The following is a 16,405-nucleotide window of genomic DNA, read 5'->3' on the forward strand; positions in this document are numbered from 1 at the left end:
AGCTAGGGTTTCCTACCTCACCCTTATTCGATCCAATCCTCTCCTTTAGGTCCACCTCATGGCTTCGTCTAAATCCACCGTCTCCCTCCCTAGCCCCAACTCTTCTCATTTTATCAAGCTTACTGACTCTAGCTACCTTCTTTGGCTCTGTCAACTCAAACCCTTTTTAGTCGGTCATGACCTCTAGAAATTTATCGATAGCACTCATAAACAACCTTCTGCCCAAACCTCCACTTCTACCATCAAAACACCCACAACCACCACTGCCTCCCTTACCCAAACCAATCCCACCCATGCTCAATGGTACCAACAAGACCAACTTATTGTCAACTACATCACCAGTACACTCTTTAACTCCATTCTCTCTCTCATCATCGGTTGCATCGCTACCCGGGATATTTTGGAGTGTCTCTAATGCCATTTCTCTCAATCTAGTATGGCCAGTGAATCTGCTCTTCGTTTTCAACTCATGGATATGCAAAAAAGCTCTACACCATTGATGCTTACCTTCATCATGCTAAGTCCCTTGTCGATTCATTGGCTGCCATCAATGAACCTGTCTCCCTAAAAGAACTTGTCACCGCTATGCGGACTTATCGAAGAACTTTGTCATAGGAACATCCAACTGTACCATAGGTACAGGTGTTACCCTATGCAAAACCTCCGGCTCCTGTTCACAGTTTTCTGGAACTTCTTAGACAACCTCTGTCTGTGGTAAAGCTCCAGCTCTACTTCTGCTTCCTTCTTCTCTCTTGCAGAATGTCTTCACTTAGGAATGACAATTCTCTGACAACATCAAATTAATTGAATTTCATAGTTGCATATCTATACCAACTACCGAGGGTTGAGATTACCATCACCACTACTTCATAGTTGTCACGACCCTCCTTTGGTCGAACTCACAACTCCGTCACTCCCATGTAACTCATCCAACGGAATTTCTCTTCCATATTTTCCTTTGTGAAATAATTTGACTTTTGTGAGGTCCTCAACGTCGCAAATATGCCATTCCGAGATGGAACCCATAATGATGCCCACAACTTAAGGATGCACATAAGGTGCAGGGTCCACAGGAAATTGAACCTAGAGCTCTGATACCAACTGAAAAGACCCGCCCCGAATTTCCCAAAATTCGAGGCGAATCTTGTGGAAATTCCTGATATCACCCTGATGTCGGGCTCACTTCTAAAGATATACCCTTTTTCCCAAAATGGAATAAGGGTACGAGACTTACTGCAGAAATTTCGGCAGAGTCTCCCCTGTAAATTGAACATTTCTCAAAATTTCAACCTGCATAAAAACACATTTAATATTCCCAACAGGCAGCATGTACAAAATAATTTCATGCAATTCACATAAAGGCCTTCGGCATTCCAATAATTCTCAACAAACTACCAAGCATACTAACAAATCAATTCATGCCTTAAACAAGGCAAACAATAAATTCAAAGACGAATTATGACTACTAACTAAAACATACATCATCTAACTTTTCCAAATCCAACATACGAGGTTTTAACCTCCTAACACAATCACATCTATGTCTGCGGCTGCATCTAATAACCTTAGGCTGCCTACGTACCCTCATTGAGGGATCAAGCCACACATAGTTCTTCCTTAAAACCCAATTCCACACATAGGCAATACCTTATTTCATTTCTCTGTATTTCACATAATCTCCCCATACGCCAGTACTACCAACGCCACTATGGGGCCTGTCAACATGCCGGATAACCTACGCCACGTGCGACCATACCATACTATCACAATATCTCCCCATACGCCGGTACAACCAACGCCACATATGGGGCCTGTCTCAAAGCTGGATAACCTACGCTACGCGAGACTTGAACATCATATCACAATATCTCCCCATACGCCGGTACAACCAACAACACGTATGGGGTCTATCCGCACGCCGGATAACCTACGCCACGTGGGACCTAACTTTCACAGGGTGGTACTTGTAGTGTAACCAAAATCCAGGGAGGTACCTCAGGTAGTGCGTACAGCACTTCAAACTGACATTCTAGACTCTTTTATGCCCTTATACAAACATATATAAATATATATATATATATATATTAATTCTAATATTGTGTAAACCTCAACAATAGTCTAGCATCCGATAATCCCCCTAGGAAGGTGAGATTACTCCGGGAGACTCACGGTCAACCAAGGGTCAAACTACCCTAACCCTGGTCAAACAGACCCAAGGGGCCCACGACCTCCAAATTTTGATCCGAAAGTTCCTATGGGTTATACAAGGTATAGGACACTCATCTTGCAAGTTTGGTTCAGATCGGACGGTTAGATCACACGATCTGACGGTTAATATAAAACATAAACTTTAAATTATTAAATCGGAACATCCGGGGCTCCAATTCACGATCCGTGAATTCCTACACGATCCTAGAAATACCTAGATTAACATATATTAAATTTGAGACCATCCAACGGTCCTAACCTATCGAACCCGGATAACGCGCAATAGGCGATATCCGTTCGATAGTCAAATGATGTCCGAATTGAGATCATCGAAATCCTACGCACTCGTGACAACCTAAGGATCTCATCGAGACACAGTGAAACTTCACTACCCTCACCCACGCGCCGCCACACGCACCAGCAGCGCTGGGTACCCAAAGCGATTACGCATCGCGGGAAAATCTCAAAACCATGGCTCCAAACTCCTACCCTAGGTATAACACCCTATTTGGAGCCAGTTTTGTTCTTGGACCTACCCCAAAAACTGACTGGAAGTGGCAGGAATCGAGATCCTAAAACCGGCCGAATTTCAATTTGTATACCTATGCTCAGAATCAATGTAATCCTACCCAACCATCAGCTAGAGCATGGAAAATAGGTAGAAATCCATACCTCACTCGTCGAAATCGGTGGCTGGAGGAGGGAGATCGACGGCGCAGAAATTCAGACGACAACGGTCGCTTCTTCTCCATTTTCCAGCGAAACCGCGGCGGCTGGAGGCGGGAGCTGGCCGGGGTTGGAAGAGGACGACGGCCCGGTCATTTTGGTACCAGCCTCGTCGTCATCAGTGGCCGGAGGAGAGAACGGCCGGCCAAAATGTGGCCGGCTGCCGTAGCGCGGCGAGAGAGAAAAGAGAGAGAGACCACGCAGGCGGGAGAGAGAGAGAGAGAGAAATCTGATTTTTTATAAAAATCTCATTTCGAAATAATTACGATTGTGCCACTGGGTTTCTGTTGACCATATCTATCTCGTTACAACTCCGATTCGAGCCCACTACGTGTCTACGAATTCCTCTCAGTACAACCTATCCAAAAATACTAGTCATTGCCCCAAACTCTCTCCGGATAAGAAAATGACCAAAATACCCCTATCTCAAGGGTAAATTTGTAATTTCCCTTAAATAATTTAAATAATTTAAATAAGGGGTTTAATTTGGAGTCAGGGTGTTACACAATTTTTTCTTCAAAATATCTTTTTTCTTCCCTCTCTTCGTACTAATCTTCTCTTTGTTGCTTGTTTTACTCATGATAATTTAGTTTTCTTTGTCTTTACTCATGACTTTTATCAAATCAATGACTTACGTACTAGTTTGTCAATCTTTCAGGGTCCTTCTAAATAGGGTCTTTAATTACCCACTTTCCTTCTCCTCTCACTCATCCATTGTCCCCCCCTGCCCTTACAATCGTGTACTCTCCTGCTTGGCATCATTGACTTGACCATCCATCCCATCCTGTACTCTCTCACTTAGCGTCATCTCTAGGCTTTAAAGTTTCTCATCATTTATAGCTACTTGAACATGAGAGCCATGAAAAGTGGGAGATTCACTATTATACATAATATAGGGGTCCAAATTATTTTAAAAAACCTATATGAAATGGACTTTAGAAACACATCCGAAACTCATTTACAGCATAACAAATAGGCTTTTAACTTGTTTTAAATTACAAAACTGCCATCAATTTCTTAAAACAAGCCCAACCCCAACACACTCAATAGGGTATCAAAGTAATTTAATAATCAAAATTAAATTTAATAGGATCAGCTTTCATTTTTTAGGTTTGTTTATAAAAATTAAAGGTGCAAAGTTATTTATATCATTAGTATTAAGAATGGGTATATGGCTAAATATCCCAATGCGGGCATTAGGTGTCCATTGAAGACAAAGCAAAGGTTCAATATGTTTCTCGTATTTTTGTCAGTTAGAATAAAACAAGAAACAAGTGTCGTTTAAAATATTGAAGCATATCACAAAAAGTAAAAAATAAAATATTGAAGAATACGTTAGAGAACACCTAAGAGCATGAAAACAAAACTCTATCGATTTAGATTCTTCTCAACAACTTATTTTATAATTGGAGATACAAATGATTTAATAATTGCAATGTCGTTTTTTGTCATTCATTTCAATTCGTATTAAAGAAGTTATCATAAATTTTTTTAAAAAAAGTTGCATTATTATTTGTCTGTGAAAACAATGAAGTTGCATTATTGTTTGGACACCTAGTAAGCAGCAAATGAGTGCTTAATTATGACTTATATGATCATATGCATCTCAATCCTCCAACTCAGGAGTCATAGGCTGTTACTAGTTAAAAGTAAGATATCAGAAAGGTGCTTCTGAAATTTGGTTCTGTCTTCTCTGTTCTGATAACAGAGCAGAGAAATCTCCTCGGAGATTGTACAGAAGAAGACTTCATCAAATAAACAGTTTGACAATCAAAGCAGGAATTAAAATATTTAAATCATTTGAAATAAAATTATACTTCTGTTTTGCGAATGGATTTCAATCTTCACAGCAAGAGAAAGGCAACAGATGAGGTTCTATTATTCGTGGGTTGGTAACGTGGTACAATGGAATGAGCAAATGAAGCCGAACCTATCTATTTGTTGTTCATTCTATTACAGAGACGCAGCTAGTTGTTGTTGGTGTTTCATTTTTCCAGATCGTAACACAGGGATGCTTTGTTCATTAAAAAAGAAGTTACCAGGATCAACCACGGTCTTCACTTGAGCAAGTCTCCTGAAGTTATTCTTGAAGTAGCTCAAACCCCAAATGCTTGCTTCTGCATAGCTTGTGTTAGCATCCTTGTTTATCCCCAAGTCAAGATCCCTGGAGTTCAAATAGGCACCTCTTGGGGACTTGGAAACATATGCTGCCATGTAGGCGTACGCCATTCTTGTCCAGCTAACATATTTCTCACTATCTTTGTCATCATCCCAAGTGACAAAATACTGGATTTCATATAAGTTTCCTTTTCTGTGTGGGAAAGGAATTTCTGATTCGGAAATCTCACTCATTATTCCGCCAAAAGGTGTCAGTATCACCGTGGATGCGTCTAGTTCAAACATTATCTGATATAAAACTTCCATGCCCGCTTCTGAAAGTGGTTCTGTCACGTAGTCTGATTTTCCTTTGAAGGAGCTTCTAGATTGTTGACTCCGGTTAAGCAGAGCTTCTGTATCATTTATTGAGTAGGAAGAGGAATATAGAATAGACTGAATCCAACTCATTTCAGTGAATGCGCTCCGGCTTAAATTGAACTCTGGGAAGTTTTCTTTCATCCAAGGAAGAAGTTCCTCATAAGTCTCAAGAAACAAGAAACTGAATTCAGCTTCAATAGTTTTTCCACCGTTTGTACCATTTGTAACTCCTATAACCACACGCAGGAAATACCCTTCAGGCATCCAATCTGCTATTGTTTGGCATTTAGAAAGAAGTTTGGTTGCACCTTCTTCCATGGTCTTTGATGCCACGTAAGTTGTTACAGTTGGAGGAACCGGAACCAACCTAAGTTTCCATGACAGAATGACTCCAAAGCTTGCGCCTCCCCCTCCTCTAATAGCCCAAAAGAGATCTTCTCCCATGGATTTTCTGTCAAGAACTCTGCCATTAACGTCGACAATCTTAGCATCAAGGACATTGTCAGCTGCCATACCATACTTCCTGAACAAGGAACCATATCCACCTCCACTAATATGTCCCCCCACACCAACAGTTGGACAAGTCCCTGCTGGAAAGCCATGGACTTTACTCTTTTGTGCAATTGCGTAATACAACTCCCCGAGAGTAGCACCAGACTCGACCCAAGCGATCTCATTCTCTATGTCAATATCAATGGACCGAAGTTCGAAAAGATCAATCAGGATGAAAGGAGCTATCGATACATAAGATAGGCCCTCGTAGTCATGCCCCCCGCTTCGGGTTCTTATTTGTATGCCCTCTTTCTTGGAACAAATTACAGCTGCTTGAACATGAGAGTGTTTAAAAGGAGTAATGATAGCTTCTGGTTTTGGTGTTGGAGTGTTCAAGAATCTCAGATTCTGTATGGAAAATTGGAAGACTGAGTAATAAGCAGGATTGTTTTTGGTGATAATAATTTTGCTGCTTGTGTTTGAAGGTATGTGGGAGGAAAAGCATTGAAGAAAGCTTTCAGAAATTGAGTTTGAAGTTGTGCACCAAACTGAATTGAGAAGGATGAAAAGTAGGACTGGAACTAGTTTTATGTGAGAGATCTCCATTTCTCTCTGCATGTGGAATGGTATGAGCTCTGAGCTCACTTATATAAGTAGTTTGAGTTGAAAGAAAAATGCAGCCATTGGTCTAAATTGTCTTCACCAAACACTTGACTAAACGTGACCACCAAACACTTGACTAAATGTCACCAATTTGTTTTCTGTGCGTTGAAATGAGAAATACAACACAAAGAAAATAGCACTGATATATTCTTTGATGCTTCTGGAGAAGTGTCGAATACATTGATAGAGGATGCAGACTATTCAAACACGTTTACAATAGAAACAAGTTTCTTCATAAACACTTGACTAAACGTGATCACCTGAACAAGGTACCAAATCCACCTCCTCTAGTGTGGTCCGCCACACCGTGTAACAAATACCTACCGATTCAGAGTCGTGTCAAAAACTTATTCTAAAATTGGACATACAAATGATTTAATAATCTCAATTGTCGCTTTTTGTCACTCATTTCAATTCATATTAAAGAAGTTATCATAAAAAATTTGGAAAAAGTTGCATTATTATTTGTTTGTTGGAAAAATGAAGTTATTTTATTGTTTGGACAGCTAGTAACCACCAATATAATGTTTAATTATGACCATATGAAATGCATGCAGTCATCTTAATCCTAAAACTCTCAAAGGCTGATGCATAAAGAAAGAATCTTGTATTGATTTGCGCAACATTATTAACAGATTCATCCGTGAAGGGAAGCTGGATACAAATGTGCACAACCTCCTATCTCCATCTAACTCTTACCAACGTCAGATGAACATAATTTTTACCATCAGTGATGGTTGATGAGTATATTTTATATTATATATTTAACCTCATTCTTAGTATATTTTGGTTAATATTTTGGAAGAATTTTGATACTTTGAATTATATTACTAATATAAGACTTTCGACTTCCTCTGAAGCAAAACATAATCAAATGGACGAATTTTGGAGTAATTTCAATTGGAGGACGTCCGTGAGTCACTTAGATTGATCGTGTCAAAATTTCAGATTTTCTACCAAGCTATTATTTTCTAGCAATAAAATAAATGAGCAGTGCGCAGTGCTAGAATAGTGATGTTTTGGGCATTTATTGCATTTTTGGAGCCCAAGATGACCTCGGATGGGTTCGTGGCCTTCTAGAGAAGTGTTCAGAATATTTTTATCTTTAAAATAAACTACCTTGGGCCAGATTTGGAGGAGATTTGAGGCCAAAACGTGGCTGGGCAGATTATGGATTCTCCTAATCCAATTTGGACTTTATTTCCCAGTATTATTTTATTTTAACTTAGTTTCCTTGTGGGGATTGGGCAGCTAGGTTTTAGGAGATATTTAAGCTCCTTTTCACAGAAAATTTTGGAACTTCTTTTTGGCTTTTGGAGCATTTGCTAGGGTTTTGGGTTTTCGCAACTTTCAGGTGTTTTCATTCTTATTCATTCAAATAATATTTTCTTGAATTTCAACTATGAATATGCATAACTAAATTTCATTTGCTATGGTGAAGCCTTGAACCTTAGCATGAATATGTGATTTTTATTTAATTGCTTATGATTGAGTGCATGCATACTTTGAATTGTTAATCACTGTTTTAAACTATCTAATTGTCTTGATGCCTGATCACCATTAGGATATTTAGAAAAGTAATTAAATGCAATTTTGGTCGGAAGGTTCCTTGAAATTGACGCTGGCTTCTTGTGATTAATAATTGTAATTTCACTTAAGATGAACACCACATCTTAAGGGTTGCATGGTTTTTCAAAGGGTTTTCACAAAACTTAATGAGTCTTTCATGTTCAGATTTGATCCGAACGTCCGGACGGGTTGCATGTTGGATATACATTCTATGTTGGAGGTTCCAAGTAGAATATAAATTAGGAAAACATAACCTTCAAAGTGGCACGTGGGAATCATAAGTAATTGGTAAAAATTCATGGGATTGCTAGGTGATAGTGAAATTCTAGTGCTTTTATAAATTGATATTTTAAAACTCTTTCCTTCGATCATATTTGTTCTTGTTAAATTTATTTTTAGTATCAACTAATTTCATAATCATCTTTATCTACTTTGAATTTTAGGTAGTTACTTGCAAGAGTACAAGCCTATTGTAGTATAGATGCTCATGCAAGGTCATTCTCCTCAAGGACTAGTGGTCCTACCATGTCTGGGACCTCCAACAACTCCATCAAACATTATATCCGCTCCACCTATGATCACCAGGTCTTCAACACCGAGCAGGAACGCTTGCCGAAGACGCAAAAATCTGGCTGGGCCCCCATTACCTTCTGCGAGGAAGAGGAACGTGGTGTTATTCTCCCCCATTATGACCCACTCATTATCCACACAGACATTTCTAACTTCAACGTTGGGCGTATCTTGGTGGATACTGGCAACTCGGTCAGTGTCATGTTTGCTGATGCTTTCAACGAGCTCTAAGTCTCTGCTCATTTGTTCGACCGAAGCGTCACACCCCTTGTGAGCTTCTCTGGTGATGTTTTCCAGCCAATTGGAAGCATCCATCTCCTTATCTCTATTGGTTCAGCATCATAGCGGGCGACGATCACCACTCCTTTCCTCATTGTTGACTGTCCCACAACCTACAACGTCATCCTTAGGCGTCCAGCCTTGGCCCAAATGAAGGTTTTCATTTCCACGCATATGCTATTGCTGAAGTTTCCTACCCCCCATGGCACAGGCATGGTGTCTGGCGACCAACTTGGCGACCAAAGCTGCTATGCTTCAACAGTCAAGTCCACCAATCGCCAGCATAGGAATGAGGCCCTCGCAGTAACCAAGGCTCCAGCCCCTTCCCGAGCTGGCACTGAACGACCTAAAGCTTCGCTCTGACCTCGTGGCCTTCCTTCGCCTCAACTCTGAAGTCTTCACCTGTTCTTACAATTATATGGCCGGCATATCCCCTAATATCAACTAAGCATTAATCCTGCCCCCCAACCCGTTAGGCAAAAGCGTCGCACTTATGACCCAGAGAGGTAAGAGGCCATGAAGGTGGAGGTGGATAAGCTAAGCAGCATTGGATTCATTAAGGAGGTGGACTATCCCACCTGGCTAGCTAATTTGATGATGGTTCGCAAACCAAAGAAAGGCTGGCGCATGTGTGTGGACTACATAAACCTTAATCGGGCTTGTACAAAGGATAGCTTCCCTTTACCTCGAATCGACCAGCTTGTGGATGCCACAGCTGGCCACGTCCTCTTCAGCTTCATGGATGCTTATTCTGAGTACAACCAGATCTTCACGCATCATGATGACCAAGCTCACACCTCTTTCATTACTGATCGTGGTCTATACTGCTACAAGGTGATGCCCTTCGAGCTCAAGAACGTCGGGGCTACTTATCAGCATTTTGTGAACAGCCTCTTCGCCCCATTGATTGGCAACACTATGGAGGTTTATGTTGATGACATGCTAGTCAAAAGTCGCATTGCTGACCAGCACATCTCTAACCTATCTGCCATGTTCACCATCCTGAAGAAGTATAAAATGCGACTCAATCCCATGAAGTATGCCTTCAGCGTGGCTTCAGGGAAATTCCTTGGCTTCATGATTAGCTAGCGGGGTATTGAAGCCAATCCAGAAAAAATTCAGGCCATCTTAGACATAAAGATACCCAAGACGGCCAAGGACATCCAGAGCCTTACCGGACGTGTTGCAACCCTAACTAGGTTTATCTTTAAGGCCACCGATTGCTGCACCCCTTTCTTCAAGGCACTCGAGGGCAACAAGCGAAGCATCACCTGGACTGCCAAATGTGACAAAGCTTTCAGCGAGCTCAAGGAGTATATGAGCCGGGCCCCTTTGTTGTCAACCCCCAAGCCTGGAGACACCCTCACAATTTACCTCTCCGTCTTGACCACAACAGTTCCCTCGGTGCTCTTCCGACCACATGAAGGTGATGAGCACCCGGTGCATTATGTTAGCAAAGCATTACAATATGTCGAGGTTCGATAATCAAATATTGAGAAACTGGCCATGTGATTTCATTCTTTTTAATATATGAAGGATAGAATTTGTTTGACGCATTAATTGCTCTCGTAGTTGGAATTTATAAATTTTCCAATGCGGTTTGGACAACCAAATCATTTCATCGTTGAGAGCTAGAATTTGAGCTAAAATCAGGAGAGAAAACCAAACCAAATCAAATAAGTATTCGATTGTTTGGTTCGACATGTTTGGTAGTTTAAGCCTAAGCTCAATACTAGTGATTTTCTTTAGTATTTTGTGAAATGAAACACAACAATTTTATACTTCAAAGTTGAAACAAACACATCAAATTTTGTAGTTCAGATTTGTATGGACTTTTTCTATGGTTTTTCACCCCTTAATCCATTTTATTAATACCAACTTTGCTGCGCTATGACCTATTACATAAAATATAATAGACCACTAGGCTCGCTTTCCATATGGTGAGTTATTCTAAGTTTCAGACCGATTAAACCAGACAACTATTAAGACAAATAAGTCCACGTTTTTCCAATGCACAAATAAGATCATGTTTTAATTGTTAATTTGGCATTAACTATACATATTAGCGATAGTTAATTTGACAAACTCATCAACTCTTGTAATAAACATATTTGCATTTCTAATGTTATCAAATCTTTGAGTGGTTCGGACCCTATGGTACCTTGGTAGTGTGTGTGAGAGAGAAAATCCCCTCCGCCTTTCTAATTTTGGCAAAAATAAAAAAACATCAATAACCGCTGCCCAACTCTTCAAATACCCACAATAGAATTTGAATTTTAAAGTAAAATTCATTGGGCTAGTGGTCGATGAACATGTAGTGCAAAAAGTGGTCGGTTAATGGATGTGTGAAAAGAGAAATCCATATCCATCTACAATAGCTTCAAATTGCAAATCTGTGTTCTAGCCTACGAACTTTGGCCGCCATGTTACTCACAACCAACACCACAAGACATAAATAATTTTTACTTTAAGTACTAATCAATTTGCCAACTGTTTAAGAGAAGGAATTAAAATATGAAATGATTGGCGGCCAAAACTAAACCATAGTAAAAATAATAGTAAATTGAGGTTACACCCCATAAAATTCATTTAAAATTATCTACAGCCCTTCCTTTTATTTTTCTATTTAAAATACCCAATGTTTTTAAATAATACTCAATGACTAGGATCCAACTAAGCAGTTACTTAATATAACTTAAAATCTGATTTATTATATTTTTCAAATTCCAAAAATACCCATATTTATAATTTAATGTGTTATATGGAAGGTGTATTAAGTTTTGAAAGCACAAAGAAGACAGAAAAGGAAGTTAAGAACATGAACAAGGAAAGCTCATTATTAATGAATAGAAAGTGAAGTAGGAAGAGCTCCTGAGCAATCAGAGACGTCCATAACTGTACATTAATGTCCTCATCAGTTTGATTGAAGTGGCCACTATAATCACTTCCGTAAATGATGACCATTCAGTCTGAAATCAAAGCACTTAATTTACCTACAGCACTTAATTTACAATAGCTCTTTATATTATCATAAATCACAGTTGAGAAAGCACAAAGAAGACAGAAAAGGAAGTTAAGAACATGAACGAAGAAAGCGAATTACTAATGAGTAGAAGTGAAGTAGGAAAAAGAAATATTTTAAGTTGCAAACTAATCCTTTTTTTATATAAATATATATAGAGGAACCATACTTTTTCCTAAGCTTTTTCTTTTCTTTCAACGAGTTTGGGTGGGTTCAATTTCCAAAGCAAACGAATTATCTACAGACAATATAAACACCTCTTGTTTTTATAAATTGTCTGCGAATATCTCGAATCTACAAAAATGAAATAAAATAAAATAAAATTTGCAGGACGTTAAGAACATGAACACGGAACCCAAAAAAGGGAGAGCAATTTACATTTTGTTATAGCAAAGAAACCAACAAGAGACTTCCATAACTGTACATCAATGTCCTCATCAGTTTGATGCTGGCCACGTGATTAAAAAGAACAAGGTACCAAATCCACCACCGATTTAGAGTCTTGTCAGAAACTTATTTTAAAATTGGACATACAAATGATTTAATAATCTCAATTGTCGTTTTTTGTCACTCATTTCAATTCATATTAAAGAAGTTATCATAAAAAATTTGGAAAAAGTTGCATTATTATTTGTTTATTGAAAAAATGAAGTTTCTTTATTGTTTGGACAGCTAGTAAGCACCAATATAATGTTTAATTATGACCATATGAAATGCATATAGTCATCTCAATCCTAAAACTCTCAAAGGCTGACGCATAAAGAAAGACTCATCCGAATTTTGTGTTGATTTGTGCGATATTATTGAAGTACTCATCCGTGAAGGGAAGTTGGATAAAAATGTGCACAACCTCCCACCCCCATCTAACTCTCATCAACATCAGATCAATGTGATCTCCACCATCAGTGGTGGTTGATGGGTATATTTTAGGTTATATATTTAACCTCATTCTTAGTATATTTTAGTTAATATTTTGGAAGAATTTTGATAATTTGAATTGTATTTTTAACATAAGACTTTCGACTTCCTCTGGAGCAAAACATAATCAAATGGACGAATTTTGGAGTAATTTCAATTGTAGGACGTTCGTGAGTCACTTAGCTTGACCGTGTCAAAATTTCAGATTTTCTACCAAGCGGTTATTTTTTGGCAATAAAATAAAGGAGCAGTGCGGAATGCTGGAATAGTGACGTTTTGGGCATTTATTGCATTTTTGGAGCCCAAGATGACCTCGGATGGGTTCATGGCCTTCTAGAGAAGTGTTCAGAATATTTTTATCTTTAAAACAAGCTATCTTGGGCCAAATTTGGAGGAGATTTGAGGCCAAACCGTGGCTAGGCAGAGTATGGACAGATTCTCCTAGTCCAATTTGGACTTTATTTCCTAGTATTATTTTATTTAAACTTAGTTTCCTTGTGGGGATTGGACAGCTAGGTTCACAGAAAATTTTGGAACTTCTTTTTGGCTTTTGGAGCATTTGCTAGGGTTTTGAGTTTTCACGACTTTCAAATGTTTTCATTCTTATGCATTCGAATGATATTTTCTTGAATTTCAATTATGAATATGCATAACTAAATTTCATTTGCTATGGTGAAGCCTTGAACCTTAGCATGAATATGTGATTTTTATTTAATTCTTATGATTGAGTGCATGCATACTTTGAATTGTTAATCATTGTTTTAAACTATCTAATTGTCTTAATGCCTGATCACCATTAGGATCTTTAGAAAAGTAATTGGATGCAATTTTGGTCGGAAGGTTCCCTGAAATTGATGCTAGCTTCTTGTGATTAATAATTGTAATTTCACTTAAGATGAACACCACATCTTAAGGGTTGCATGGTTTTTCAAAGGGTTTTCACAAAACTTAATGAGTCTTTCATGTTCAGATTTGATACGAACGTCCGGACGGGTTGCATGTCGGATATACGTTCTATGTTGGGGGTTCCAAGTAGAATATAAATTAGGAAAACCTAACCTTCAAAGTGGCATGTGGGAATCATAAGTAATTGATAAAAATTCATGGGATTGCTAGGTGATGGTAAAACTCTAGTGCTTTTATAAATTGATATTTTAAAACTCTTTCCTTCGATCATATTTGTTTTTGTTAAATTTATTTTTAGTATCAACCAATTTCATAATCATCTTTATCTACTTTAAATTTTAGGTAGTTACTTGCAAGAATACAAGCATATTGTAGTATAGATGCTCATGCAAGGTCGTTCTCCTCAAGGACTAGTGGTCCTACCATGTCTGGGACCTCCAACAACACCATCAAACATTATGTCCACTCCATCTATGATCACCAGGTCTTCAGCATCGAGCAGGGACGCTTGCCGAAGACGCAAAAATCTGGCTGGGCCCCCATTACCTTTTGCGAGGAAGAGGAACGTAGTGTTATTCTCCCCTATTATGACCCACTCATTATCCATGCAGATATTTCTAACTTCGACGTTGGGCGTATCTTGGTGGACACTGGCAGCTCAGTCAGTATGATGTTTGCTGATGCTTTCAACGAGCTCCAGGTCCCTGCTCATTTGTTCGACCGAAGCATCACACCTTTTGTGAGCTTCTCTAGTGATGTTGTCCAGCTCATTGGAAGCATCCATCTCCCTATCTCTATTGGTTCAGCACAACAGCGGGCGACGGTCACCACTCTCTTCCTCATTGTTGACTATCCCACAACCTACAACGTCATCCTTAGGCGTCCAGCCTTGGCCCAAATGAAGATTTTCATTTCCACGCATATGCTACTGCTGAAATTCCCTATCCCCTATGGCACAGGCACGGTGCGTGGCGACCAACTTGGCTCCTAAAGCTGCTATGCTTCAGCAGTCAAGTCCACCAAAACGCCAACATAGGAGTAAGGCCCTTGCTGTAACCAAGGCTTCAGCCCTTCCCCGAGCAGGCTCTGAACGACCTGAAGACCCTAGGGAGGAATCGGTTACATAGCATGCCGAGCCCATAGAAGACCTTGAGCTTGTCTGCCTCCATGACGACATTCTGGATCAACACCTCCCTCTCCCAAGAGCTTCGCTCTAACCTATGGCCTTCCTTCGCCTTAACTCTAAAGTCTTCGCCTGTTCTTACAATTATATGGCCGGCATATCCCCTGATATCAGCTAAGCATTAATCCTGCCCCCTGAGCCGTTCCGCAGAAGCGTCACGCCTATGACCCAGAGAGGTACGAGGCCATGAAAAGGGAGGTGGATAAGCTAAGCAGCATTGGATTCATCAATGAGGTGGACTATCCCACCTGGCTGGCTAATTTGGTGATGGTTCGTAAACCAAAGAAAGGCTGGCGTATGTGTGTGGATTGCACAAACCTTAATCGGGCTTGTCCAAAGGATAGCTTTCCTTCACCTCGAATCGACCAGCTTGTGGATGCCACAGCTGGCTACACCCTCCTCAGCTTCATGGATGCTTACTCTGAGTATAGCTAGATCTTCTTGCATCGTAATGACCAAGCCCGCATCTCCTTCATTACTGATCGTCGTCTATACTGCTACAAGGTGATGCCCTTCTGGCTCAAGAACGCCGGGGCTACTTATCAACGTTTTGTGAACAGCCTCTTCGCCCTACTAATTGGCAACACCATGGAGGTTTATGTTGATGACATGCTAGTCAAAAGTTGCACTGCTGACTAGCACATCTCCAACCTAGCTGCCATGTTCACCATCCTGAAGCAGTATAAAATGCGACTAAGTCCCACAAAGTGTGCCTTTGGCGTGGCTTCAAGGAAACTCCTTGGCTTCATGATTAGCCGGGGGGGTATTAAAGCCAATCCAGAAAAAATCCAGGGCATCTTAGACATGAAGATACCCAAGACGACCAAGGACATCCAGAGCCTTACCGGACGTGTTGCAGCCCTAATCTGGTTTATCTCTAAGGCCACCGATCGCTGCGCCCCCTTCTTCAAGGCACTTAAGGTCAACAAGCGAAGTATCACCTGGACTGCCGAATGTGACAAAGCTTTTAGCGAGCTCAAGGAGTATATGAGCCGGGCCCCTTTGTTCTCAAGCCCCAAGCCTGGAGACACCCTCACAATTTACCTCTCCGTCTCGACCACAGCAGTTAGCTCAGTGCTCGTCCGACTACATGAAGGTGTTGACCACCTGGTGCATTATGTAAGCAAAACATTACAATATGTCAAGGTTCGGTACTCAGAAATTGAGAAACTAGCCTTCACCTTGGTAGTTTCGGCTAGACGCCTCAGACCATACTTCCAAGCACACACCATCCATGTGCTAACAAATCTGCCACTAAGGCAGGTATTGCAAAAGCCGGAGACTTCTAGCAGGTTGGTCAAGTGGATCATTGAACTTGGTGAGTTTGACATCCACTACAAACCCCGCCCAGCTACAAAGGGCCAGGCCGTTGCTGACTACATATCAAAATTTAC

At 40.1% G+C, this 16,405-nt stretch overlaps 2 protein-coding genes across 2 annotated transcripts; one reads left to right on the forward strand and one right to left on the reverse strand.

The window, feature by feature from the left end:
* Positions 1 to 4,789: 4,789 nt before the first annotated feature.
* LOC117623779 (berberine bridge enzyme-like 8) lies at positions 4,790 to 6,728 on the reverse strand. The gene has a single exon (XM_034354751.1). The coding sequence runs from the start codon at positions 6,517 to 6,519 to the stop codon at positions 4,888 to 4,890; it is 1,632 nt and encodes a 543-aa protein (XP_034210642.1). The 5' UTR covers positions 6,520 to 6,728; the 3' UTR covers positions 4,790 to 4,887.
* A 7,524-nt stretch (positions 6,729 to 14,252) lies between these two features.
* Positions 14,253 to 15,446, forward strand: LOC117624300. Its single transcript, XM_034355455.1, has 3 exons — positions 14,253 to 14,696; positions 14,788 to 14,946; positions 15,162 to 15,446. The coding sequence occupies exons 1-3, from the start codon at positions 14,253 to 14,255 to the stop codon at positions 15,444 to 15,446; spliced, it is 888 nt and encodes a 295-aa protein (XP_034211346.1).
* The last annotated feature ends 959 nt before the right edge of the window (positions 15,447 to 16,405 follow it).

Source organism: Prunus dulcis, chromosome 4 (assembly GCF_902201215.1).
Source record: "Prunus dulcis chromosome 4, ALMONDv2, whole genome shotgun sequence".
Classification (NCBI taxonomy): Eukaryota; Viridiplantae; Streptophyta; class Magnoliopsida; order Rosales; family Rosaceae; genus Prunus; species Prunus dulcis.

Bases quoted from the DNA above. Each gene is read 5' to 3' on its own strand.
- LOC117623779 (XM_034354751.1), bottom strand. From the start codon at position 6,519: ATGCAGAGAGAAATGGAGATCTCTCACATAAAACTAGTTCCAGTCCTA.
- LOC117624300 (XM_034355455.1), top strand. From the start codon at position 14,253: ATGTCTGGGACCTCCAACAACACCATCAAACATTATGTCCACTCCATC. The intron at 14,697-14,787 runs GTCATCCTTAGG...CCTATGGCACAG, and splicing joins ACTATCCCACAACCTACAAC to GCACGGTGCGTGGCGACCAA. The intron at 14,947-15,161 runs GTTACATAGCAT...GCCGTTCCGCAG, and splicing joins AAGACCCTAGGGAGGAATCG to AAGCGTCACGCCTATGACCC.